This window comes from Paracoccidioides brasiliensis (genome assembly GCF_000150735.1).
Source record: "Paracoccidioides brasiliensis Pb18 unplaced genomic scaffold supercont2.13, whole genome shotgun sequence".
In the NCBI taxonomy this organism is placed as follows: Eukaryota; Fungi; Ascomycota; class Eurotiomycetes; order Onygenales; family Ajellomycetaceae; genus Paracoccidioides; species Paracoccidioides brasiliensis.
Genome location: NW_011371370.1, coordinates 237,908 through 264,791, shown reverse-complemented (window position 1 = coordinate 264,791; position 26,884 = coordinate 237,908). Strand labels below are relative to the sequence as shown.

The window sequence follows — 26,884 nt, the reverse complement described above, 5'->3', positions numbered from 1 at the left end:
AACTTCTGCAGTAGAGGAGGTTGGAGGTTGGAGATTGGAGGTTGGAGGTTTCAGGTGTATGTGCTTGGATGGAAACCGGGCGGTTGGTTGGTTGGTCAGTTACGTCAGCGCCTGATCGATCCCCCCCGCCTGAAGCAGCAGCTACAAAACCCGTAGTCAATTCGCTGGCCACATCCCAACTGTTCTGTTACTGCAGCGATTGTTGCTTTATTGCTATTATAACACACTGGAGAGGGACAGACGTTCTTGTAGCAGAACATGCCAACCGCCAAAAGGAGCGATCATCTACCAATGAACTATATGCACAGCTCTATCAACACAGATACTGGTACGGCGTATCCCATGGAGGATCCCCTGAAATCAAACATACGACAATAAACATGTAGAAAAAGAAAGAAAGAAAGGAAAGAAAGGACAGGAAAAGAGAAATAAAGGAAAGGAAAATAGAAAAAGAGGAAATGAAAAAAAGAGGAAAAGAAAAAGAGAAAAAGAGAGAGTGCGCCCAACCCATATATTACCAAAAAAAAAAAAAAAAAAAAACACTGCAGCATAACATGGAAAAATCCCACCCAGTTATTGCCTCCTCTCCCCTTTCTCCTCCTGCTCAACCGCCCTCATCTCCCCCAACATAACCTCGTTAAACTCCTCCCACCCATCCAAATACAAATGGTGCCCGGCATTCCGGATAATCACCACCTTCGCCGCCCCCCTATCCCTCGCCCTCTCCTCCGGCGTCGCATCCGCCAACACCCGCCGCTTCTCCTCCTCGATCCGCGCCTGCGCCGCATACCCCCCCGCCACATCCATCCAGTCATGCTCGCCATACATGAACGTGATGGGGAGCCCGGGCTCGCGGACTGCCGTTCCTGCAAACGCAGACGTCGGCGTCGGCGTCGAGACAGATGTCGACGACGTCGCTGCGGACACCGTCGAACCAGCAGTTTCGCTAAGCACCTGCCTCCCGACCCCATGGATTCTTCTGATGAGCGGGCTGCGCGCGAATGCCCCGGGCGCCAGGATATAGGCGAGCGCGTACTCGCCGCTCCCGCGCATGCGGAAGAGGGAGTAGGCGTAGTCGTGCAGAGCCTGGGCCTCGGCGGGCGGCAGGTGGGAGAAGCGGCGGGATGTCCAGCCGGAGACGAGGCGGGGGCCCAGCGGGCCGGACCAGCGAACCAGGCTGAAGGGGGAGACATTGGCGTCCCAGAGGTATTTGAGCCACTTGGGGAGGGGGCGGCGGGGCGCGGGCTTAGAGGAGTCTGTTGGGGCTTTTTTGGCGTTGAGGAAGTTGTTGTTGTCGGATGCGGATGCGGATGAGGATGCGGATGAGGATGCGGATTTTGAGAGCGGAGGTTTGGTGAGGTCGTTGTGATCCTGGGTGAATTCGTTGGCGAGGGTGGAGTCGGTTGGTTCGGGCATGTTGGCGCTGACGGCGTAGGGGTCCTCGGGGATCCCGACGGGGGAGGCGAGGATGAGCTTGTTGAGGCGGCCGGGGTATTTGAGGGCGTATGCGACGGCCATGTAGCCGCCCAGACTATGACCCAGGAGCGTGAATCGATCTATCTTGCGCTTAACGCGCCATTCCTCCAGGGCGTCGATGAACCAATCCTCTGCCTCGCGGATGGCTTCCTGGCGTTGCTTGGAGTGTATCTTAAAGGGCGGGCGAGTGCTCCGGCCCATCCCCAGCATGTCGAGGGCGTATAATTGCCACCCCTTGGCGCGACTAAGAGCTTCGAAGTTCTTGTAGAAGAATCCCAGACCGGCGCCGTAGCCGTGGAGGACGACGAGGTTGTGCTCGACCTTCTCGCCGACGCGCTCGACGGAGAATTCGTTCAGGGCGCGGTTGCTGCCCGATAGCTCGACCATGGTGGAGCGCCAGGTGCGGGGGCCATGGGGGTCGTTGATGGATTTGGCGGAGACCTGAGCGGCCTGGCTGGGGTCTGCGGAGGTGAGGCTGTCGGTCGATTCGCTCGGGGTTAAAGCGTCCTTTCCGGTCTGCGTGTGGGTGGGGGGATGCTGGAGGTACGGGACGAAAGAGAGGACTTTGTGTTCAGCGGCTGCAGCGGGGATACTGGACCACTGTAAATAGTATTAGCATCAATCGCCCGCGCAAATATATATATATATATATATGTATGTATATATGTATGTATGTATGTATGGATAGAAGCTAGAAACGAGTGTACATACCCATTGGCTGAATCCCTCCTTGTAGCCCAACGGGAAGAGAGGAGCAGTAATCCGATCGGGTATTTTCCCCCGTGGCTCATCTGGCAGTTTATCGCGGGCCGGCAGATCGTCGGGGGAGCCCGAGGCCGTGGATGCCGTCGCAGCCATGGCGGGATGGAAGTGTGGCGATGGCAATGACGGGGCCTGGGGGTCGGTCGGGGAGTGAGCGAGGGTGGACTCGAAATGGGCGTGGAAAGTTGGCAGATGAGGGAGATTCAGCAGCGACAGCGAAAGGGTGGAGGAGGACGAGTCACCAGCAGCAGCACCAGCACCAGCACCAGCACCAGCACCAGCACCAGCAGCAGTAGTTATCGCACCACAGGCAGGCCTTTGTCTGGGTCGGGCCAGGTACAGGAGGGGGATGGCGGAGAGGCGAGTTTGCGGATGCACTTTGAACGACGGATGGAAGCGAGCGACAGAGGGGGTCTGCCACTCGAGAGCGACAAGGGCATTGAGGCCAGGCGGGTATATATGTATATATGACTCTACGGTAGACAGGAGTATGTAACGCGGAGGGTCTCAAGATCCGATGGGGACATAAGAGCCGGAGTTTGGTGTTGAAGGGACCGTCGAAGGCAGCAGCAGGATTCTGAAGGGCGCGCTGCTGCCACAGGCCGGATGCGGGCGGAAACAAGGGCAGCAGCCAGCAGCAGCCAGCAGCAGCCAGCAGCAGATAGTCAGAGGAGGATGACACTACGGAGGGGAGAACTCGTCACGAAGAGGCTGGAGGCTGCGATCTGCGATTGAAGAGGTGGGTGGCGTTCCTGCGATGGAGCCGCTGACTGGAGTTGTCGTGGTAGTAAATCACGGATGCAAGCAGCTGAGATGAGATGAAGATGAGGAGGCGGAGTGGGACACGCCAACTCCCCCCAAGAGACCAAGAGACCAACACGACGCAGCAGAAGATGAGGATGAGAACGGGGCAGCTCTTCCTGTGACGTCTGCAGCCGCCTTCTCTCCGCATTGATTGAATGGAGATCCTGTTGTTGGTGGTTGTTTTACGATGCCACCACGGTCTACGTAGCCACATAGTTACAGGTTACTAGCATCCATGAATGCTCTCCGGCTGAGATCGTGAGAGCATCCCAATCTACAATTCCCTCCCTGAATCCACCCTCCTCCTGTCACTGCACATGCGTGGTGTCTGGGTTTGCGCCGTGAGTTTGACGCTGGTGTCGGTGGTGGGGAGACAGCGGCGGGTCATGTGTTCCAGCCTGACATAAATACAACATCTTCTATCTTCATCTTCTCTTAACTTCACACCCTCTTCTTCCCCCACACCCACCAGCTGCTGATTGCTGGCATATGCTCCCTTCCCTCCCTCGCGACGGGCTACTATGCCTCTCTCTCTCCCCCCCTAGCCCCAACAATGTCATCCCGCCTTGACCAGATCGTCAAAGGAGCCCCCTCCCCGCGTCTCTCCCCCGTGGCCTCCCCTCCCGGCTCTGCCCCTCCCTCTCCCCCGCTCGAGCCGTCTCTCCTCCCCTATCACCAGCAACAGCACTCCCCATCGCCATCGCCATCGCCATCGCCGTCGCCATCCATATATACCCAACCGTCACCGCAAGAGAACACCGCCTTCCCACTCCCCACCGCAACCCTCCCCGCAGACCCCCTCTCCACCCTCCCCTCTTCCCCCCCACAAATCTACCTCAACCTCCTAATCCTCGAATCCTCTCTGCGTTCCCAGTACCTTGCTCTCCGCGCCCGCCGCCGCCAAAACACCTTCTTCCTCCTCCTCCTCGCCTGCTGGGTCACCTACTTCGCCTACGCCCTCTTCCTCCGCCCGCGCGAAGATGGCCGCGGCGTCGGCGGCTCCGTCTACTGGGTCGTCGAGATGGCTGAGAAGGTCGCCCTGATGGGCGGCGTGGTCACCGGCGTGCTTATCTGGGGCACGGGCCAGTGGGAGAGGGGCGTTCGGTGGCCGAGGAGGTGGTTGGTCGTCGCGAATCGTGGGTTGAGGGCGATGAATACGAAGATTGTGGTGTCAAGGGGCCCGTGGTGGGTGGAGGTCTGGTCGTGGGTGGGGTTCCTGTTTCCGTTCCCTGTGCTGACCGGGTTGGGGGGCGTGGTTCAGTATGTGGAGTCGACGACTACGGCATCTGGCGGCGGTGAGAAAGAGAAAGGGAAACGATCCCGCGCAACCCTCTCAGCTGCACACCCCCAGCAGCAACAGAGCTCCTCATATTACCCCTCCTACGCGGACGAACCCTTCCTGACCACACAAGGCGAAACGCCCCCCCTCCCGCCCGGCACCACCCTCGTCGAAGAAGACATCAACCCCGGCGGCGACCACATCAAACTCCTCCTGCTCCCCAAATCCTTCTCTCCCGCCTTCCGCGAGAACTGGGACGAATACCGCACTGATTACTGGGAGAAGGAGAATGAACGGCGCGCTGTGCTGAGGCGGAAACTGAAGGAGCAGCGGCGCGAGAGGGCGCGGTTGCAAGGGGGCTGGCTGTGGTGGATCAGGTGGTTGTGGGGCGCGAAGGGGGTGCGCGGGGGTGGTGGCAGGAAGCTCGTCACTCCGTTGGGTGCTGGTGGGCAGCATCATCATCATCAGCAGCAGCAGCAGCAGCAGCATGGCCATGGTCATGGCCATTCGCATCATCATAGAGATTCCTCTATATCTACGGCTCTAGCTACCTCCTCATCCTCATCTACGAAACGCCGCTCCCAACACCACTCCCAACACCACTCCCAACACCACTCCCAACACCACTCCCAACACCAGCATTCAGACCCAACCATGCCAGCAACAGCACAATCGCATTCCCGCACCTCCTCGCGCAGCACGACGCCAAATCGCTTCTCGGACCATGATGACTTTTCCAATGGCAATGGCAATGGCAATGGCAGCAATCATGAGCGCCACAGGCCGCGCAGGGGCAGTTCTGCAGCTTCGACGTCTGGCAATGAGCGGAAGAGGAAGAACAAGTCTGCTTCGTCTTTGTCGGATGGCGGTGGCGGTGGCGGTGGTGGAAGGAGGGCGCCGTCGCCGCTGGCAAGGATTGAGGCGGAAGAGGTTGGAATAGATTGATGGGGCAGCAAGAGAGTCCATTGAGGGACTCTGTGATTCAGGTTGGCTGCTTTTGGCTGCTTTGGGCTGGGTCGGATTTTGTTTGGTGTTTAGGAATGTGATTTTTTCTTCTTTTTTCTCATTTTCTTCTTCTCTTTTTTAAGCTTGAGTTTTCTCATTAGAATAGTTTTGAGTTGGCGTGGGGACGTGGGGAGATGAGGAAGAAGCAGTAGAAACAAGAACTGTTTTAACTTCTTTTATTTTCTTCTTGATTTGTTTGCACAATATTTAAGATGTCGGTTGAACGCTTGCTATATAAGAGCTTGATCTGTGAGCTTTTTTCTGTTGTTTGCATTATAAGGAGTAAATGTGATGAGACTGAGAAACAAAGGATCTCATGGCATTTGATAGAGCTGTAAAAATAAGGGGGACAAAAAGAGACGACAGAAACAAAGCGCCGAAAGGCTCATTTGAAGAAAGGAGATTTCAATCTCCATCAAATATATGACGTTACTCATAGGCTATCTAATATTTCAACGCTCGAAATGAAATGAAATATAAGGACGGAAAAAAAAAAAAAAAAAAAGAGGCGAACCCGAAACACTCCAATACAGAAACCTCCTCTAGAAATCAAATAGCATTCCATGGGAGAAAGGGGAAGACAGGTTCCTTGGACGTGCCCATAGAGCGAACCCCTTAGAAACTAAACGCCTATATGATCATGGGGGAAAAGGAAGATATAAGAAAAGAGGTGCTGAGCAATCTGTTGTAAAAAAAACAAAAATATGATCTCATATCCGATAAACCGTTTCGTCACCCAGATACCTATCAAGAAAATTCGTTAGTCCACATCCAAAAGAGAAAAAGGAAAGAAAAGAAAAGAAAAAGCCCACATTATCTCATTCCTCTCATTCATCACACCAAGCGCCTGCACCGCCTCCGCAAGCTCAAAACCCTTCCCCCCCGCCCCCTCAACAACCCCATTCACACTCCCAACCACCTCCCGCACACCAGCAGAATCACTCTCGAACAGCTCAGACCTCATCAGCTGGCCCAGCGCCTGTCTAAACGTCACCAGACGAGCGGCTGATAACGGCGGCAGAGCTCTAGCAGCTTCAACGGCGGCTACGATAGAGTTGGCCCCGGGCTGCCCCTGCATCTGAGATTGGCTGTCCGTTTGGGAATGGAGGAGCTGGGAGGCAGGCTGGGAGGAGGCGAAAGACATCTGGGATTCGGATTGGGTGGTGGTGCTGCCGAGTTGGGTTCCGTTTTGGCGGGAGGCGGGGAGGGTGCGGCGGGAGCTGGGGCTGGCGTCGTATAAGCTGTCGTTGTCGTTGTCGTCACCGCCATTGTCGTTGTTGGTGGCTGTGGTTCCGTTTCGCGTGGCGGCGGTGCTGCCCCTGAGGCCTGGGCGGCGAGTTGAGCGTGGACCAGGAGCAGCTGGTGTTTGCTGGGCGTCCTCTGCGTCGGAGTCCGAATCAGCTGAGTCCGAGTCGGACTCCAGAGCAGCTGTCTTTCTCCGCTTGCGTCGCTCGTCCTCGACTACTTCTTTGAATAGAGCGAAGCGGAGGATTGACTCTGCTACTTTTGCATCTTTTTCTTCGACTCTACTTGACAGACGGGCCTTGGCGTGTGCGGTGGAGAGACGGATGAGGGTTTCGAGAGTACGTGCGGTCATGGGTAAGGTCTTCCGCTGGTTTCCGGAGAGTTCGTCATTTCGGAGGGAGGAGTAGGTCGCCACGATGTGATCTGCGGCTCCCTTGGTGAGCACGGGCTTGATTCTTGATTTAGCATACTGAATATATTTCTTAATGAATGGCATGCTGAGCACTTCGATTTTCTTGTTTGGTCCCCGACCAGTCGCGGACATGCCTGCATGGAGCATGACGTTGAACTTCTCATAAACCTCAGTCGGGCGGTTGGAGTCTTGATTCTCTTCCAATCCGATGCCAAGGGTGCTGTTAACCTGCTCACGAACCGGAGCACCCTCTTCTGTGCCGTGATGTCTGTATCGATGCATACGGAGAACATGTTCAGATACCATGCGGTCTCTAGCATCCTCGATATCATCTGTAACAACAAAGAGTAAATCAAAACGCGAGAGAAGGGAATCCGGCAAAGCAATATTCTTGTGGGGGTCTTTATGTGTATCGTACTGTCCATAAATCGGATTTGCAGCTGCGATGACGCTACATCGGGCATTGAGCGTAGTATGGATTCCAGCTTTGGCGATCGTGACTGTTTGCTGTTCCATGACTTCGTGGATGGCCACTCGATCGATGTCACTCATTTTGTCGAACTCGTCTATGCAGACAACACCCCGATCTCCCAGAACCATGGCACCAGCTTCCAATCGTCGTTCACCAGTTTCCTTGTCAGTAGTTACAGCTGCCGTAAGACCAACTCCAGAGGAGCCTCGACCGGTCGTGGCGATGGCAAGAGGAGCTGTGTTGAGGACAAAACGAAGGAGTTGTGATTTGGCGGTGGACGGGTCACCAACCATCAAAATGTTAATGTCGCCACGAAGATGGGTTCCATTGTCCAGATTCTTTTCCATGCCACCTAATAACATCAAGAGAATGGCCATCTTGATGTAGTCATGACCATATATACTTGGTGCGAGAGACTGAGACAGGAGATTGAAGACGTTCTTCTTCTTCGCAAGTTTATTGATATTGCGGATATCAGTGTCTGTTATGGTCGCTTGAGCAATCCCACCCCCCGACTTCGAGCTGAGTTGAATGATGTTGTTTGCTAGGATCACAGTGCGGAATGTAGAGCTGCTCGTGCTCGCATTTCGGTTTCCGAGAGACCTATGTATCCCGACCAATTGAATCCGGTCACCTGGTTTGGTTTTATCGACGAGATCATCGTCAAGTATGACATCAACACCGCGAGGGAGCTGCCCAGCCGGGGCACGTTCGGGCATTTCTTGTATCGAAATTGTTTGATGGTCGCGATATATACAATATCCGTACTCGGTGATCAGCTATTAATCGAGTTAGCCAGGAAAATATATTCCCTCCACTAAGCTCAGGGGTCGAACTACATACCGGATTCCCTTCATCATCCTCCTGAGGGTAAACATTCAAATTCGTAGCCCCGCTGGCCGTCATGGTCTGATCCTGATACGTCCTCATCAAAAATTCCTCCTTTTTCTCACTGTAGTGAACACTTCTGATAATCTTCGGTCGGACGAGAGAACATTTCGTAACAATGCCTTCAAGGCTTATCAATCGGTTTAAGTGGGATGAACCCAGGGTGCGAGGATTGCAAGCATATTCGCCGAAAGCGCCTACATAAGCACAGTAGTACATCTGCACAATGTTCCCCATAATCAGTATTTCCACATAACAAAGTCCCGGACTCTAATGTTCGCTACGTACTGTATCATTTGAAGTCTCCTTGGCCGATCGATTGGGCAATGTGCAGATAATTTCTTTCAACGCCGCATTGAAGGCTGAAGTGTAATCGTGGGGAGACGTAAAGAGACTAATCAATGGGTGGTTAACGCTTAAGATCAAAGACGTGAGGATTGACAATGGAGAGTAAATAACAAACCCATTAGCCAATTCTGCGCTGTGTGCTCTAATCTCATCTAAGCTGACCTATATTTGACGGCATCAACCAAGTCAGTCGAATGCCTTCGGACTTCAAAGGATACACAATAAAGGTCCAGATATTCCATACTGTGAGTCTTCGCAATCCACGATTGAGCATCAAAACGATATCCGCTCGATAGCTGCAGCACTTGTTAGGAAAATCGTGTTCTTTCTCATCAGTGCACTCTGTCACGGAGAAGTGGCATCCGCATACCTCCTCGCTCGAGGATCACCTAGGTGGAACAAAAATGCGTAATTTAGACCATGTCATAGAAAGTAATAAGATGGCAAGTATGGTACTCACTGGGATCGAGAAATTCAGCAGCGGCTCGGATGCGATCTTGGGGATCCATGGTGAATATGCGGGTGTGGGTAAGCCCACAGGCAACAGCACGGAGAAAGTCTTAATTCGACGGGCAATCACTAAAGAAAACCATATATCCAAATGACAGAATTGCCAAGCTCTGTCTCAGCTCTTAGATATGGTTGGGGGTGTTTTTGGTGAGAGAATGTGTGAGGATGAAGGAGTTGGAATTTGCGACCAGCGACAGGAGGAAAAACGGTCTGGAGAACGTGTTTACGCGTTACGCGTTTTGTGGTTACTTCAGCCAATCAGAGGGTCTTATTCCGCGTTCCAGCATTACAGTCATGTGATCTATCAATATTGCCTGATCGGGAAGACGGCAGAAAACCCCGGAAAGGCGGTGACGTAAGTCACTTCGACTTTTACTTCAGCTGACTTCAGCTTTCTGGGAACAACGTAGAGAGAAACGGTTGTGGCCATATATGTAGAGTCTCAGGTCTGTGTCGGTGCTAAGTGGAGAACACCACTTCTGGAACCTGCTGAAGTCGTGGTGGCCAGGGCAGGCTACTGTACCTTACGCCCGCCTATGGTTTCTGACACATTAGAGCCGGGGCAGGACGTTGGGTGCAATTCCCGACCGATCTTTACCGTGTCTCCAAGTGGTACCGTCATGTGCACCCCCCAAAGAACACCCAAAAACAAAAGAATGGTTGTATATATACGTATGCATGCAAGAGGGGTGAAGAGGAACAGGTAGAGAAGGTATACCCATGCGCTATACCAGCGTAGACGGCGGCAAAATACCTCTATAACAAACATGGAAAAATGACCTTAATAAAGGAAACAATAAAGAAACAATATAATACACAGTATCATATGTACAGACATATCCAAAGCCCAAAGCCCAGCCAAAAGTTGTTCTCAATCCCTGTCACTTACAATATCCTGATGAGCCAGTTTGTAGACTTTCACCATCATATCCCGTATCTGATTCAGACGCGTTTTCGCATGGTAATGGATGGCATAAGCCTCGTCGTCCCAATCACTGGCAAACTCCCCATGCACCTGTTCGGGCCGTGGAATCTTCTTCCGTATCCAATTAAGATCCTCCCGCCACTCTCGCAGCCCTCGCCACCGCTTACTCCGATTCTTCTTATGGTACAGCTTCCAATCGACCCTCTCTACCTCCTTCATATGCTTCCAGATCTGCAGCCTGCACCAGAACACCCATTCCTTCCGGTACGGGTCCTTGAGGTCATACGCATCCTCTTCCAGACGTAGATACTGGAGAATAAGCGGTTCACCCTTTGCGTCTATCTTCTTGAGCCAGAGTCTCTTGTTGCGCGGGGGAATCCAATCCTTCCAGCGACCGCTCTCAACTTTCCGCCGCCACTCGGCCTCCTCCTTGCGCCAGAGAATTCGCTCTTTGTGCACTTTTTCCCTCTCTGCCTCTAGCTCCTCTTGCGGCCTCTTGGGTAGCTCAAGGTGGCCGTGCTGGATTAGGTGGGGTGTGTTGAAGAGCCCCAATTCTCGTAGGACTTGCCAATGTGCCGTTTCGCGGCCACCGCCATGTAAGTGGTGTGGGATTCGTGGAGGTACGCCGTTCAAAAGTGGATTTTCTTCCAGGAATTGACGTCGTTGGGCTCGCCTTCTGTATTCAATCCGCCTCCATTCAGCATCTTCTTCCAGGAGCGTTTTGATCATTTGCATGTCCGGTTCGGATTTCCTCGGCGCACCGTCGGGCAAGGGGATGAGGTCGTATGGAGATGGAACTTCAATACTGGTGTCTGCATCTTTCGTCACTTCTTCCTGCCGAGAAATCTCGGGATTCGACTCCTCATGGTCGCGAAACTCAGGCTCCATAACCGGCTTTACAGGACCAGAGTGCACTACCTGTTTAGCCTCATTTAAAATCTGTCCAAAACCACCCTGGGGGTCGTGTACATTCCCCATGGCAATCATAGTCATCGGAGCAGCTAACAGTATAGCGTTGACCTCCTCACCAGCATCCAATACCGAACGAGCCCTGGCATCAACCAAGGCAGCAGCGAGTCGAACAATAGTGTCGTAGGATGGCTGCATGTGATCAGGTTCAAGCTTTGACCAAGCATAACTTTCTTCGCTGCCCATATGGTCAGGTCGATGGGAGGAATAATGATTTCTGTCTTCCTGTAGAGCGAATGTGGAGGGGGTATGTTTGGGTCGCACTGTCGATCTCGCCCTTACCTGCGCCCAGCCAGTGTAATTAGGGATAAACAGCTTTTCAAAGAGGATAAAAGCATTAAGTCTGTCTTCTCGCCGTGTAGAGACAGCAAGCAGTTCAATATAGTACGACCAATCGTGAGTGGTCAGGACGAAACCCGCCTTTTGAACTTCAGATATAACGACGGCGATTTTGGAGTGGAGATTTTGCTCTGCGTAGGATTTCATGAGGAAAGAGAGACATTCGGAGAGAGAAAAACTCTGGGAAGTTGACATGGAGTGCGCCGAGATATGTTTATCAGTATCTTCGGCGTTATTAAATATAAAAGAGACTGGAACTGTTGATCCGAGTTTAGCTTGATCGAACGCCTTCCTCCAGAGCTTCTCGACCATCTCAAAATTTCTATCCCGGAGTTGAAGCTCCATTCTGTTGGCTAACTGACTTAAAGAGACAAGCTTGGGATTATCGACAAGCTTGTTTTGCTTTCTTTCAAGCTTCTCAGCTAGTTCCTTGGGTCTAGTGGTAGCGTCATAATTTCTGTAAGCGGAGATGAGTTCCTCGTAAAAAGCAGAAGGAAACGCATCGCGGACCGCCTTCTTTTTGGATCCAGGTTGGGGGACTTTCGTAGCCCACTCTCTAATACTAAAATCCTTCATGACTGAATCGAGGAAGTTTTCCGCATTCACCAGTCTAACTTCGTTATTGTACCCAACGAAATACCCTTCTTCAATCAGCCTCTTGTCCATCAAAACTTTCCCCTTGAGAATCGATAATCTCGCGCTAAGGCTCAAATGCCCGAATCTCCTGACAATTTCTCTCCGGGTATATTCAATCATGTCCTCGTCTCCAACCAAGGCATAGCCGTACAGAAGAATAGCATAATGGAACTGTGTCACAGGAACTTGGCGACCTGCCTCCAGTCTTTGAATGAGCCGAATTGCATCGTCATGGTTTCCAGTGCGAACAAGCGCCAGAATCGTAGCAGCATAGGTCATATCGTCAAATTTCACCCCTAACTTTCTCATGCGATCATGCACTGCTAACATTGAATCGATATCAGGAAGGAATGCATAGTGCCAAAGGATAACGTTCCACATCCGGGTAGTAAAACCAGGAGCCTTTATTTGCATCACCGAATCCGCGAATTTCTCAGCAGCGTCATACTTCCGTTCTTTACACAGCGACTCAACTACTGGGTGAAGCATTGCCATGTGCAGCCGAACATTATACCTTCTAGCAAACTGCAAGAAGTACATTACGGTTTCGACACTTTCATCCTTGGCAAACAGACCCATTAAAATACCCAAGGTATGGGAATCTGGTTTAAATCCCCTGTCCATCATTTCCTGAAGAGTTTTTAGTGCACCTGGCTTATCGCGAGATTTCGCATGGGCGGTGAGGAGGATATTCCAGCTAGTTATATCCGGGCTCAGCGAGAAACGGTTGGGCAGGCTTTCTAGCTGCTCTCGGGCTTGGAAAACCTTCCCAACCGCGGCATTAACGTGTATGAGAGGATTAACAAAATAGAGGCTCTTCGGGTTGCCGTAGTGTTTCACGTAGGCCTTGAATAGATTATCCACTCTCCGGAAATCTCCCAGTCTGGAAAACGCCATAAGTGCGATCCGATATGCCTCTTCTGACGGCTTTTCATAGAATAACCGAAACTCTCTGAGAAGCTGATTAGTTGCTTCGGCGTTTTGCAGGACAGCCACTACTTTCAAAAGTCCAGCGAGAACTTTCTCAGGCGGCTTTATGGTTCCCATTAACACACGAAAATGCCAATACACTTGGAGTGCACGAGTGGTCTTTAATTCAATATCCAGATATCGTAGCGTTGACAACGCCCAGAAGAAATGTTGGCTCTCGAGTAGACGGACGGATTGAAGGTTGTAGAACAGTAATAGAATCTGTTCAAGGGAAGTTTGTCTCAGCAGGGTTTTCCTCTTGACGATTAGATCAACTAGAAATTGCACCAATGGTGTAGCTTCCGACAGATCCAACTTTTGATCCCGTAACATTTCAAGTAAACCCAAAACTCGGTCGAGTAAGCTGCGCATATTCGCTAACTCATGGAATTTTATCTGTTTCAAGGGGGTGTCTTCTGGGAGAAAAGGCTTAAGTGGCCAAAGTTGAAATGCATCTTTCCACTTCATCCGATCCACGAGCGCAGCCATGGCGATATCCCAGCACTGTTCTCCTTTTAATTCTGACACTGCTTCCTTACAAACATCCATTACGAAGTCGACCTTCTCCTCATCTTGAATCAAAGATCTAGTCACATGACCGTAATCCTCAACAGTCCGATGTTTAATATCGATTACTTCAAATGCCATTTTGGAACGAATGCGATCCAAAGGATCCCGGGAGTCAGAAAGATAGGCAAGGACGCGGGAGTGGTATTCTGGCTTCTGACTCTTAACTTCCTGATATAGCTTCCATACGGATCGATAATTCCGTGGAGATTCTCCCTTTAGATATCGATCAAGCTTACCTAGAATTCTAGGTTCCACAACTATTTTCCCATCCCGGCCGATCCGCGGTCGTCTTTTGGTCTCCTTCCCACGGGTGGGAATCGTGCGTAAGCTGTTTATCTTCCTAGAATGTTCCAATCCCATCTGCTTCATCCGTTCCCGCGACATCGTCTCCCGCTGACGGCGATAAAAGTTACAATATGCCAACCCGAACCTCACAAACGGCAATAAGGGGGACACTCTCCGCTTAGGATAAACTATAGGCTTTGGGGGACTTTTGTAGAGGTCATGGTATTGGAATGTCTCGTCACTATCGAGCTCGTATGGTTCCTCCAAGTCTTCATGATTCTGCTGCTCCTTGGTTTCGGGTTCTGGTGTACTCTCTCCTTGATGCTGATGTTGTTGAGGCTCAGCAGGTTCAATAGAATTCGTCGAATAAGCCCGACCGACAATTTTCCTCCTATAATTGACGGAACCACTGATGATATGTGGGAGACAGTATCGCGCGAATACCTGAGTCTCTGGTGGGTAGAGGAATTCCAAATGGGTGGTTTGAAGGTGATTAATAGAAACGGAAGATGGCTCCGCAGCTGGTAAAAGTCTGGTGGGGGAGGGACGCGGTGGTTGAAGGAATTCAAAGCTCCACAGGGGAACGTCGATGAGAGCAGCGCCATGGTGCCAGAATTCCGGATGCAAAACTCGTCGGGTGCGAGCGTGGCATTTGGAATGGCGGAAAAGAAATTCTCCTGCGGTTTCTAGACGCTGGGCAGCTCGTTCTAGCATCCCTCAAAACCAGAGATGGGAATATGTGATGGTGGTTTAACGGTGGTTATAGATGTAAGGCATGTCGCAGGTCAAATTGCTCTCTCATTCGAGGATGGAAGCTCGTGTGAGGGGAGCACAAAAAAGCACGAATGACAGTCAAGGATAATCATGAGAATTCGGACACCATGCTACAAATGCAGTCCTCTAGTCTGCAGACGTATCTCTAAAAGTCTTGACTGCAGCTAGCAAGGCGATTCTGGCTGTTGTTCTCATGTCGTCTGTTTCTTCCGCCAGAACAAAATTATCTTTTTTTGCCAGTAGAAATGTTGAGTTTCGGCCCGCATGTTTCTCCGGCACCGGGGCACTTAACTTTACTACACAAGTGATAAATCGGGGGAACTTCAACCTCACCTCACCACATCAACATCCCTTGCAACAACATAGATTCAACGGCGGCGGATAAGGTATATGCGGTGGTTGGTCTGGCATGCAATTAGCCGCAACCATGGATATCACCGCCTTTATCGTTAGCCACAGAGAAGATGCGCTTCTGGCTGGAGATTACAACTCTTATAGAGCCCAGTTGTCCCGCAGATTGCACACTCTTAGGAAGAAGATGGGACAGACAACCCCACGGGGCAAAAAATACACTCCAAAACCTAGGATAACTGCGGAGGACATCTCCAAGGATGCCAAGTATGATTCTTCTATTTATGTTAATTTCTAGATAAGGAGCATGTTTGAAAGATTATGCTAACAATGTGAATGACAGCTATGCTTTTCTTCTTCTCCTCAGCGCAGACAGGGCTTGGGCTACCGCAATGCATATGAAGTCGACCCATTCCGCGGATCCATCCACCAGAGGTATCACCGGCTCTGCAAGGCGACATATAATCACTCGTTTGAATAAAGCGACCATCTATGCAAAGCAACTCGTCTCGGTACTTCAAGATCCGTCCATATCTTCCGCATCGAGCATTGACATCCTCGAGGCACGGGGGTATCTAGCCTCCCTCTTGGGTGCGTTGTGGATGGAAAAGAAAAGGTGGGATCTATGTCTAGAGCAATATTCACTCGCGAAAGTAATCTACGGCGCACTCAGTACCAAGGCGAAACGAGAAACATTTCGCGACCTGTTATCGACTACGATCGACCCAGGCCTACGATATGCGGCTTATCAGCTAAAACTTCCCCGGTGTGCCTCCCTGGAATCTATCGCGATTAAGAACATGCCCTCAGACTCCAGAGTTCGGGATGAGGTGAAGTCAATTGACCCAAATTGCCTGGCAGAGCCCGGTGCAGACAGCAAACGGACCACTACTGGTACTGTTCAAGATATACCACAAACCATCACCTGGAGGTCTCGAACGGTCAACCTGGAAGATGCAGTCATATCGCAAGCGTTAGCCGCTGCGTCCGCCGCAGAATCTCAACTGTCATCCTGGCTGTCTAGCCCTGCGGGCCAATCTGCGTCACTAAGCGAGAAGGCAGCCCATTACGACAATGTGATAATTGCCAGTCAAGACGCGGTGGATGCGACGAAGACCGCTATCGATGAGCTATCCGCTGAGGGGATCGATAAGGGAGACAAGCGCATGCAGGCGCTGCAAGTCACTCGGACGGCAGTGAATTATGCCCTCATCGGCTGGCGGGTGAGTCGAAATCGGATCCTGTGTGGCATGGACGATGGCCTCAACTTTGAATTGGAGCAGCGTAAAAGCTCAGGGGGGAATAGGCATTCGGCAAAAGCGGGTGGGAAAGGTGTTGGGAGGCAACTGGCACGGTTACGCGAACGAACGACCTTGTACGATGCGATTTTGCAGAGTATGGATTTCATTCAGGAGTTACCTGGTGTAGCGGGTGATAGTAGCTTCATGGAGGAGCTCAGTGGGAAGCGCAGCTATTTCCACGCGCTCAGGTATTCCTCTCGATCCCATTCATGAATGTGGATTTGATACAGCTTTCCCACTAACCGTATGAAAACCCAGATGTCTAACAGTGGGCCGATCCCACGCCCTCCTCTCCAACTCCAAAAACGCCCTAGCCCTCTTTTCCCGCGCTTTAGATCTCGCATCCACCGCCCGCCCCACAACCCCAGACTCTTCCTCCGCTCAACAGCACCAACACAAGTTCACTCCTCCCCGCCTCGACGTCTCCACTCCCCAAGTCAACTCCCTCCTCACCCACCTCCGCTCCCTAGTTTGGCAATACCGCGGCATCGTCGAGATCGAATTCCTAACTTTAGAACCCAACAAGACCAACGAAGAAACCAACAACTCCTTCCAACCACCCCTTATCGAACGACTGGATGAATACCCGTCCACTGGCACCGTAGATCTATCCCAGCTCGTCACTTACCCGCCCAAGATGCAGCCGATACCGGTTAAACCGTTATATCTGGATCTTGCGTGGAACTATATTGACTACCCACGGGCGGCTGGGCGGGGTGGAGATGGGACTGGGACCGCTGTGAAAGCTGAAGCTGCGGGGCAGGTGCCAGTTCAGGCGGCGAAGGGAGAGGGGAGGAAAGGGTGGTTTGGGTTTGGGTGGTAATGGGAGCTTGAGATGTTCTGTGTTTCAGTAATTTTTTTTTTTATTTTTTTTTGGTTGTGGTTCTGGGGAGATGGGCTTTGTAGATAGGCGGGATGCAAACATGACATGCCGTGAGATATATCTGTTAAGGCGGTGAATTACAAGTTAGGTTTTTTTTTTTTTTTTTTTTTTTTTTTTTTTTTTTTTGAATATAATTTGTTGTGTTTCTTGCTATCGATATCAATATTCTTTGCCTTATGATTCTATCTGTATGGACTTTTCATATCATCTCCTGATTCCCGTAGGATTGCTATGTTACTCACCGGTTTGGCGTCTGTGATTGATAAACCCCACGCAACCTGGTTGCATTTTCCGCTGTCTTGGCTGACGGTTGGACCAGAGTTCGGTTTTGATGATAACCCTGGACAGGAAACTATGGCGGCCGATTTGGACTCGAACTTTGAGTCTCACGTTAGAAGGCAAATGAAATACATAGAGTAGATAAAATAAAAATACAAGAGACAATTACGATTCCTCCTCCCTCTGCACCTCTTCTTTTACATCGGTGTGATAACGGCTTGCTTCGTTTTATGGTGGGTGACCCCTTTGACCCGCGGATTTACGGAGTTTGATGCTGTTTTCCTCAATCCTCAATTTGAGAATTCCCAATTACGGTGGCCCCGATCATTCAGATTTCATCAATGTGTCGCCCTTTACAACCATGTTAAATGGCTCCCAGCTTGCATCATGCCACCCTTGGACTGCCATAGATCCCAGTTCCCCAAGGTATTTTGAGGGAGGGGAAAGGGTTGGGTGGGGGCAGGCGAGGGCTTGGGAATGGGGACAGATCAGAGTGACCTACAATATACAATATCCCACAGCAAGAGGCTCCATGGCGGGCTGCACATCATCTCGCTGATGTAGGCACACGTCGTCATCGACCCAGGAGAGTATTTTTAAAGATAAATGACCCTTCCACGTCATCTGTCATTTCGACGAATGCCAAAGCAGTCCCTGACCCCTGACCCCTTAATCCCTGTCTCACATCAAGTGAAGCCAAGGTCGACTCCTCCCATCCTCAAAATCTCTGCAGACGGCGCATCCATCTTCAACCTGTACTACCTCCGCATAAATTGCCAGTTCCTTCATCCGCTCTCTGCAATCTCCCGCTACGCGACTAGTGAATCCTAGCGAACCAATTTCCAAGAAGGGAGGAAGGGGGTTAAAAAAAAAAAAAAAAGGATCCATCCATTTACGCAAGGACCGGATTCATTTCCATCTAACATCTTTCAGACGACATAAAAAAATCAATGGGAGGAATTTCGATGAACTCTTTAACTGATCAATTAATGTATTAGTAAGATACAATATGCAAGTGTGTATGTGTACACATCTAGGTTTTGCTTTTTGCTTTCTTTTTCTTTGACACCTTTGTTGACCTAAACCCTATCATGCGTGTCGTGCACGTATTGACGAGGCGAAGGTTGAAGAAGAAAGGGAGAAGGAAATTCAAGGGTAAAAGAAAAAGAAAGAAAGAAAAAGTGAGAAACGCAGATATACTTGAAACAAAATGATTCAAAATTACAACAACAGCACATTTTATTGAGTAAAAAGCGGCACAGTACCATTGAAAAGCAAAACAAAAAAAAAAAAAAAACAAGAGATGGCCCTATGTCAGCATTGCTACGGTAACATGTCTTTTGCTTCAGGGAAACCCTTGCATCAAGGACAATGGGGCCTCAATTAAGAGAAAGGAGAAAAGGAGAATGGGGGAAATGGGATAACGACAAAAACAAATCATACAATACCATCTCGGACGTATAATGAGACGACGCGAGAACACCAGGGGAGAAAAAGGGAATATTAAAAAGAACATACAAAAATTCCGAGGGGAAAAGGGGAGGGATATTAGGTGACTTGGAGGATTATTTTTCGTTGCAATGTGTCCCGACGATTAAACAAAGAGTCGGGGGCTTGGGGGGAAAGAAGCTGACCTCCATCCTTTGTCAGACAGCGACGAACGATGGACGACATTATAAGTCATACGATAATCATCGCACTAGCAATTCAAAGTATTCTTAGCCCAGCGAAGGCCCCGATACACTATGGTTGTCAAAGGTGTTGATCAGTAACCGGAAGCACGACCGTGCATCTAACACGTCGGTCGGTCCGGGCTCTCTCTGCGCTACTCACCAGTAGCGGTTGAGGCACACGTTGGATGTATGGCCAATCTAGACGGCCTAGGCCCGTTCCGGTAAGACGCATGGGGATATAGCGGTATATATAGGACCGTACACCCAACCAAAGGTGTGGAGAAGAAAAAAATGGAAGAGTAAAATTTGATTAAAACGTGAAATGAGGCACATATACCCATTCCCTTTATGTAAGTGTATTAATGTGGGAGTTATCTTGTTTCGTTTCATTCGTGGAACAAAAGGGTTGGTTGAGTGGAGTCGAAGGCGAAAACGACTCATTCAGGTCGTGGGCGGAAAACGAGGGGGCAATCATCCTATTTTGGTATTTGTTAGTCGCTACATATTCCTGAGGAATTGAGGTTGAATTAAGGTAAGTAGTGAGGTACATGAACAACACGTACCATGGGGAAAATAGTCGCAAACACTTTAACATCCTCCGACGCAGGCGTGGTATGATGCTCCCAATCGAGCAGCATACTCGCCTTCCCAATCATCATCATTAGATTCAGCTGCGCATACGTCTGGCCAAGACAGTAATGCGGGCCCGTGCCAAAGACAAGGAAGTTCTTGGCTGCTTTGTCCGCATCGCCCGTGATCCATCGGTCCGGGTTAAACGTGTCGGGATCCGGGTATGCCTCCGGGTCGTGCGTGGCGGGCCAGATAGAGGGGACAATCATGGAACCCTTGGGCAGCGTGTAGGTGGGTGAGACGGGGAAATCCTTCTTGACCAAATACGGCACAAAGATTACTGGGGGACGGTAGCGGAGAGTCTCTCGCACGACGGCGCGGGTGTAGGTCATTTGATCCAGCATACTCATGCTGATGGGCATGTTGCGATCGCCGCCACAGACGCTCAGGGTTTCCTCGCGAATCTTGTCAAGGACCTCGGGTCTATCGGCGGTCAGTTGGAAGAGCCAGGTTGAGGCGCTGCTGGTGGCGTCTTGGGAGGCGAAGAGGAAGGTGAAGAGGGTCTGGGCAATTTCATAGTCGCTGAAGTCGCGAAGGATATGACTTGGCTTCTCTGATGGGTCCACTTTGATGCCTTGGGCGATCTTGGCGCGGTATGCAGCGGATTCCAGCATGGTTTTAACCCATGCGTCCATGATGCAGGTGATCTCTCCACCGGCAGCCATGCGAACTTTACTCTTGGCAGCGCACTTTTTGAACTCGTACAGGACCATATCTGCAGACTTCTTTCCATACCATGTCTTGGTGAATGGGATAATGATGGGGAAGTTGACCAATTCGAGAGCCGCAGTGATCAGGTAGTAGTCATCCGCGACGAGCTTGACGGCCTCGTCGGACATGTAGTGTCCGACAAAAGTGCGACACGACAGAGCAGTCATCAATTCGCGCAAGTGCGGCATCCACGGCTCCGCCTTGAAATTGTTCTGGGCGGATCTTTCCACAAAAGTCTTAAAATACCTGTTATACACGTCATTCAGCTGAAGCATGTAGTTGGTCAGGGCAGGCCTAGCAAAAAGGCCGTTCAAGCCCTTTCGATACTCAACGTGGTCCTTGCCGTCCAAAAAGACCCAGTTGTCCTTGCCCAAGAGCTTATGAGCCACATCAACGACGCAGGGCTTGACATATGCTGGGGAATTGAAGACCTTGCGGACCGTATCACGGGACGAGGCGATAACAACAAATCTAATCAAGCAATGGGAGGAGATTCAGGTGAGCAAATTGATCTTCCATTTTCCATCTTGCGAGGAAAAAGGGCAAAAAGACACTGGATATTCATACTTGTGGAAAACCGAAACGCAACTCAGGTCAGCGCTTTCCCATTTCTTCTTGTACACGAGGAATTTAGGGTTCACAGAGTCGAGGAATGGGCCCATGAAGGGGATTTTGAACATGGGACCAACGATTGATCCTTTGAGCCAGAGATATTTTGCTGTTGGGAATATTAGCGACCGGCAAGGGCAAGCACCACAAAAAAAACAAAACCCATTTATAGTAAAAAATGAATTTTTAACCTTAATCATTTTCGCTTTTTTCTCATGGGCAAAGAAAAAAAAACCGAAACAAAGAGGAAACAGCATTCAGGAATGATTAATGATCATCATATCATACCTTGATCATAAGCCACGAGCATCAGGAAGAGGGTGAATATGATAGACCATGTGGACATGCCGTTGTAGATGGATATGACCAAAGCAACGGGATTTCGAGCTGAGGCAACCAGCCCGGCATCTGCCAGGGGCGAGGCAAACGTCCCATTGACATCCGCCATGGAGATAGATGGGGGAAGGGGTCGTCACGGAGTCTGTTACCACGAATGTGGGATGTGTTGAGTCGATGGTAGGGCGTAGAGAATTGCGTTATATAAAGGGGATTTCCTCTTTTTCTTTTTTTCTTTTTTTTATTTTATTTATTTATTTATTTTTTTTTTTGGTTGGGAAGTAGGACCTCAAAAGAGCAAGTGACAATCCTCTTAGTTGCCACCAACAACAACACGTCCAATTGGATTGGGTGGGGGGGGGGGGAATTGAACGATAGAAACCCGGAGGGAACGAGATGGAGGAGGTTGCGAGGGAGTGAAGAAAGGGGTTTGGTTTGGGGAGAGATGGAAGAAGGTCTGGGAGGTTTTGAACGTTGTTGAGGTCGGGGGAAAAGAAACGAAAAAGAGGAAGAAACCTTCAAAGAATTGCCGGGCCTTGCCGCATCGGGACAGGGGAGGGGTTAGGGATCTTGAGCAGACTTCGTCGTGGGGAAACTCACAGTACCAAGATTACCAAGATTACCAGCATTTCCTTCACAACAAAACCCCTTTGCACGCAAATGAAGTTATGCGTAATTTATGGCCCGGGTCAGCGGAGGCCGGTTGCCCAGAACCGAGACTAAAAAGTGTCCATCCAACCTTCACCAGCTTTTGCTTAACAGGGGCAGGACATTAGCAGCGGGTGCGGCATAGTGCTTGACTGTCGTCGCCCAACGACCCTAGTCAGAACTGCTGCAAGCTAAAAACCGCTTCTTTTTCCCAGATCTAACGCTACTCTAGAATTCAGCAGCCTTTGGTTCGACCAAGGTGCTCGGATGTCCGAGCCTCCGAGGAGATCGAGATCCAAGGCATCAGCTATTTGTCATAGTGTCAACTGGATAGTTGAAATCTCGTGGGAATTTTGTTCTCTGCCGCCCCTCAAAGTAAGCTCCTCCAAGCTCCCCCCCCCCTCTTCCCCCCCCCCCCCTGTTCGGGTCCTGGAGGTACCCTTTAGGAATATGGAAGATATACAACTGTATAGAGCAATTAGGGCCACAACCAATGTGTGAGGACAAATGATAGAAGCTGAAGAACCCAGTTCACATCTCTCTACAGGAATTAGTTATCAGATACTCTACTCCGTGCTCCAACCCTCTTCAAATGCGCTTCACACTCTCCCAAATGGGTTATTCCAGTGAGATCATTTTTTTAGTCCCTGGCCAAGAGCTTGAACCCTGACCTGGTGCGTTGGTGCGTTGGTGCGTTGGTACCTTGCGCCAACACATATCCCCGCTCTGCAGCCGGGTTGTACCTAGGCAGGCACCTTTCTCGTTCCTTGCATAACAATCCCTCCCCCCTTGCCCCAAGCAAACGGTGTGATTTCGGTAACGTTATCTCCGAAACTCCCGTGTTCGAATGAACAACGCCGAAAGGTTTTCCGGGCGAAATTTGTGCCCTTCCCAGGCAGGTCAGCTGATCTTCAGGCTCTGTATTCTGTCGGGCGAAATAACTGTTGTTCCTCCGTACCGTTTATGTAAAAGATATTTCATCTGTATTGAACGAAAATTTCTCAGGCAAAAAGCTGAATGCTGAATTTAAATTATCAACTTTTACTTCAGCATATATGAATGCCGTTAGCTTATAGCAGGAATGAAAGAAGATCTCTATTGAGAGAGAGAGAGAGAGAGAGAGAGAGAGAGAGAGAGAGAGAGAAAAGAGAATTGAGAGAGTTAAAAATTTTTAATATTAATAGTTAAATTATTAATAAAATATATTTAATAAAGTAATACTAGAGTAAATCTATTATTTAATTTATTTTTAAAAGTAAACAATCTGTTATTTAATTAATTCTATTATAACTTTTATTTTTAATTCAAGGAGCCCTCCGGTCAGATTCAAAAGTTTCAACGACCCTGAGCTGCACGGAACGGCGCGGGATCAATGGTCCAGTGGACAAGGTCAGAGCAAGTACGTACTCACTGTATGTGGTGAGCAGCCTCCGGCGTCCTACACTTCGATTGAGCAATTCGAAACTCAGGTTATTGCTCAACATATTGATCTTGACGATGTTGTCGCAGTAAGCTTCTGGCCTCCGGCTTCCATAAGCTTACAGTCAAACTTCAGTGCGGTGTTTCCTTGTGGAGTCCTTCCTAATCAACAACAATCTACTGCCTTGGCTTGATGCGTAGGATCTAGGGAAAACGCATCAACTTTGCAAAACACATTTGCGGACGTACACGGCTCCTCGGAGCAGGAAAGTATATATATATCCATGGCTGCAACTTCATGAGAGCGTCGTCCTCATCTAGTCGACTGTGGATATGCCATGCTTGGTTCAACGGCGAACCAATCGCTGGGACCGTCAAACACAGAGTTTGACAACTGCTTTCAACTTCCAGGCGAGATATCATAGAGAGAGATCACCCTGATACTTGTCAATGGCAAGAGAATCATCCCTTCAGTGGCTTATCATGCGGCACGCTGAATGCTGGATGGTTCAAATTCGTTCAACTTGCACTGTAGCCCAGCCATCTGCTTAGCTTGCTGCTGCACCAGTCTTCGGAAATCAGCCCTGTTATCAGTGGAGGCATCCACTGCAGGCAGATGCTCAATGGGAGATTATTAATATTTTATTTTTTTTAATTATATCGAAAAGAGGAGGCGGCGGTCCCGTTTCTCACCGTCGTCGCTCGCGTCCGACTTCTCGTATCTTACGCACTTCGGGGCCTTATTCGAGAATGATCAGGGACGAATTCGTAATGTTCCGGGCGGTCGTCCGAATGCAACCGCAGCACCTCTCCTATATATCAAAGGACGAATGCGTTTGGGGAAGGAAAAGAAGAAAAAGTGGGAACAGATTTAGTGAGATCCTAATCACGTTGCATCCCAGATAGACAAAGAGATTTCTTGATTCCTCCTTTGAATAAAAATGAATAACTGAGATTATTGCTAGGATCTTTTTAAAGATTTCTATAATTGATAAAAATATACAAGTACAGAGTTTTATACAGATTGATTGAAAGAAAAATAAATTAATTATAAAACTTTTTAATTATGAAAAATTATTATTAGAAATCTATTATAATAAATAATTTAAAATAAATTCTTATAATAATTTTAAAGAATTATAATATTTAATTCTTTAAAAACAAAACTTTGACATTATGATAAATAAAAATTATTAATAAAATAAACATTTTAATAAAAATTCAATATTTATTTATTTATTTATATTTTACTTTATTATGCATGAAATTAATATTATTTATTTGAATTATTTAGATTTTATATTATATTATTAATTAAAATTTAAATTAATTAGTTATCTAATTTTTAACCTTTCTGATTTCATCATTAATAACAGATTATCTGTTGAATCAGATAATCTGAATCTCAAATTAATTATCAATTTTATCAATGAATAAGAAAGGCATCTAAATACATGTGAATGATATGTAATATATATTATTGGTTAGTAGTTGGGGTTATCAACAACGCCAACTCCAAAGCGTGGAAATTGTTATCACCGCATCAACCTCAGTGGGGGTAGTGTATGTACAGACACATACATGCATGCATAAAAACCCGCAGATCCACCCCTCAAATTCCATCAGAAAGGAGAAGAAGAAAAAAAAAAAAAAGTAATAAACACTAACGGCAGCAATATCGAATTCCGCCTGCCACCAGCATGTCCGCAGCCATAGCAGCAGCCCGTTCTCTGACAACCACCCTCTCCCCTTCTTCTCGCCTGCCTTTCCGATTACTACGGACAGGCACCGGCGGAGGAGTCCCTCTAGCAGCACCAGCGCCCACGCGGCCCACGAGGCATTACCCATGTCCCTCTGGAGCTGGACGGGTGCGACAGCTGCAGAGGGAGGACACTCCCGGCGTGTGGAATAGCAATGTTCTATATGCCAGGTGGTTCTCGTCTAGTAGTGCAATCAGGAATAAGAGCGCTTCGAGCGCAGGCCAGGGCCAGGAGGGGGAGTTCAAGAAGTATGGTTTTGAAGAGGTATGTTAGGGAATTTGATCTTTTTCTTTTGCATCTCCGCTCCGACGACTCCATGAGGCGGCGGCGGCCCTAACAAGAACTACCACAAACCAGATAACCGCCTCTTTCCCCTCCTCTTCATCGAACCCTTCCTCGCCTCCATCCTCGCACCCCTCCCCTATCCTAATAGACGTCCGCGAACCTGCCGAACTCCTCGAAACCGGCATAATACCCACCGCCCTCAACATCCCCATCGGCACACACCCAGACGCCCTCTTCCTCTCCCCCGACGAATTCCTCACACGTATGGGCTTTGAGAAACCCGAGGCAGACACATCGCCACAATCAGCAACATCGTCATTGACGTCGTCGGCTTCGTCGGGTTCGTCAACGGCGGAAAAACCTGACATCGTGTTCTATTGCAAGGCGGGGGTGCGGGCACGGGCTATGGCGGAGTTGGCGGTCAAGGCTGGGTATGACAGGGGGAGGCTGGGGGTTTACGATGGGAGTTGGTTGGATTGGGAGAACAGGGGGGGACGGGTGGAGCGGTGGGAGGGAGGGAGGGAGTGAGTGAGTGTCTAGAGAGAGAGAGAGAGAGAGGGATGTTGTGGTATGAATGTATATAGCTGGTTTTAATAAAACGAGGCTGAAAAGTACTGTTTTGAAATTAACGGGTGAAAAGGGGAATAACAATATGCATGGGGGGCCGGTTAAAAGGTTTTCATGATGGACGTGGACCGCTTATATATACGCCATTTATGTGAGAGATATTTTCTACATCTTGGTTATAGTTTACTCGAATGGACGTTATTCCCTTCCCCTCTTGCAATGACTCAGTTCCAGTGTACAATTGAAAAAGAGCATGAAGCAGATGCCTAATTTCTTCCATTTGCATGAGAAGTTTCTGTGGACGCTCATTACATACCATTCATCAATGTTGATTGGGTAAAAGTCCAAGCCAGATTATACCTTAACCATCGTATAGAGTCAGCTAGCTAAAGTTTTTCTGTGGCTTTCGCCTTCTTGAATAGAAGAAGACGGAACGCTTCAAGTCCTTGAAGTCATAGATAGGGATAGAAGAGGGGAGCTAGAGGAAGATCAATAAAATGCCGGATAGATGATTAGAGCGGAGAACAAACGGTAATTTAAAAATTTTAAACATGAGATGACGGACACTTTTCTTCTAGTTCCTTACATTCAAAAAAGCGTGTGATAAAAATTTTGCCAAGTCAGAAATACGTCGCCATTTTAAACGTAAAGCAATGTCAAAGGAGACGGGGGCAGCAAAAGGTAGAAGAAAGCTAAGAAAAGGACCTCTTTAAAAAGTAACACAACAAATGGAAATAAAATATATAAAATATTGCAAGGGGTAG

General features: G+C 49.2%; 8 protein-coding genes across 8 annotated transcripts; 4 read left to right on the top strand and 4 right to left on the bottom strand.

Moving 5' to 3' along the window:
* Positions 1-573: 573 nt before the first annotated feature.
* Positions 574-2,765, bottom strand: PADG_07903 (uncharacterized protein; the record flags this gene model as incomplete). The annotated part of the gene is made up of 3 exons (XM_010764929.1): positions 574-2,076; positions 2,188-2,652; positions 2,736-2,765. 3 exons carry the CDS (start codon positions 2,763-2,765, stop codon positions 574-576), a joined length of 1,998 nt encoding a protein of 665 aa, XP_010763231.1.
* An 830-nt stretch (positions 2,766-3,595) lies between these two features.
* On the top strand, positions 3,596-5,266 carry PADG_07902 (uncharacterized protein; the record flags this gene model as incomplete). Its single annotated transcript, XM_010765027.1, has 1 exon — positions 3,596-5,266. One exon carries the CDS (start codon positions 3,596-3,598, stop codon positions 5,264-5,266), a length of 1,671 nt encoding a protein of 556 aa, XP_010763329.1.
* A 770-nt stretch (positions 5,267-6,036) lies between these two features.
* On the bottom strand, positions 6,037-9,200 carry PADG_07901 (MCM DNA helicase complex subunit MCM3; the record flags this gene model as incomplete). The annotated part of the gene is made up of 8 exons (XM_010764928.1): positions 6,037-6,070; positions 6,139-8,234; positions 8,299-8,562; positions 8,632-8,737; positions 8,807-8,853; positions 8,936-8,987; positions 9,062-9,080; positions 9,152-9,200. 8 exons carry the CDS (start codon positions 9,198-9,200, stop codon positions 6,037-6,039), a joined length of 2,667 nt encoding a protein of 888 aa, XP_010763230.1.
* An 872-nt stretch (positions 9,201-10,072) lies between these two features.
* Positions 10,073-14,608, bottom strand: PADG_07900 (uncharacterized protein; the record flags this gene model as incomplete). The annotated part of the gene is made up of 1 exon (XM_010765026.1): positions 10,073-14,608. The coding sequence occupies one exon, from the start codon at positions 14,606-14,608 to the stop codon at positions 10,073-10,075; it is 4,536 nt and encodes a 1,511-aa protein (XP_010763328.1).
* A 487-nt stretch (positions 14,609-15,095) lies between these two features.
* Positions 15,096-17,143, top strand: PADG_07899 (signal recognition particle subunit SRP68; the record flags this gene model as incomplete). The annotated part of the gene is made up of 3 exons (XM_010764927.1): positions 15,096-15,286; positions 15,363-16,508; positions 16,579-17,143. 3 exons carry the CDS (start codon positions 15,096-15,098, stop codon positions 17,141-17,143), a joined length of 1,902 nt encoding a protein of 633 aa, XP_010763229.1.
* A 2,449-nt stretch (positions 17,144-19,592) lies between these two features.
* Positions 19,593-21,553, bottom strand: PADG_07898 (C-22 sterol desaturase; the record flags this gene model as incomplete). The annotated part of the gene is made up of 4 exons (XM_010765025.1): positions 19,593-19,631; positions 19,719-20,967; positions 21,064-21,214; positions 21,394-21,553. 4 exons carry the CDS (start codon positions 21,551-21,553, stop codon positions 19,593-19,595), a joined length of 1,599 nt encoding a protein of 532 aa, XP_010763327.1.
* Positions 21,554-23,148: 1,595 nt separating this feature from the next.
* PADG_07897 (uncharacterized protein) lies at positions 23,149-24,383 on the top strand (the record flags this gene model as incomplete). Its single annotated transcript, XM_010764926.1, has 3 exons — positions 23,149-23,249; positions 23,399-23,597; positions 24,177-24,383. The coding sequence occupies 3 exons, from the start codon at positions 23,149-23,151 to the stop codon at positions 24,381-24,383; spliced, it is 507 nt and encodes a 168-aa protein (XP_010763228.1).
* Positions 24,384-25,208: 825 nt separating this feature from the next.
* Positions 25,209-26,081, top strand: PADG_07896 (uncharacterized protein; the record flags this gene model as incomplete). Its single annotated transcript, XM_010765024.1, has 2 exons — positions 25,209-25,532; positions 25,626-26,081. 2 exons carry the CDS (start codon positions 25,209-25,211, stop codon positions 26,079-26,081), a joined length of 780 nt encoding a protein of 259 aa, XP_010763326.1.
* Positions 26,082-26,884: the final 803 nt, after the last annotated feature.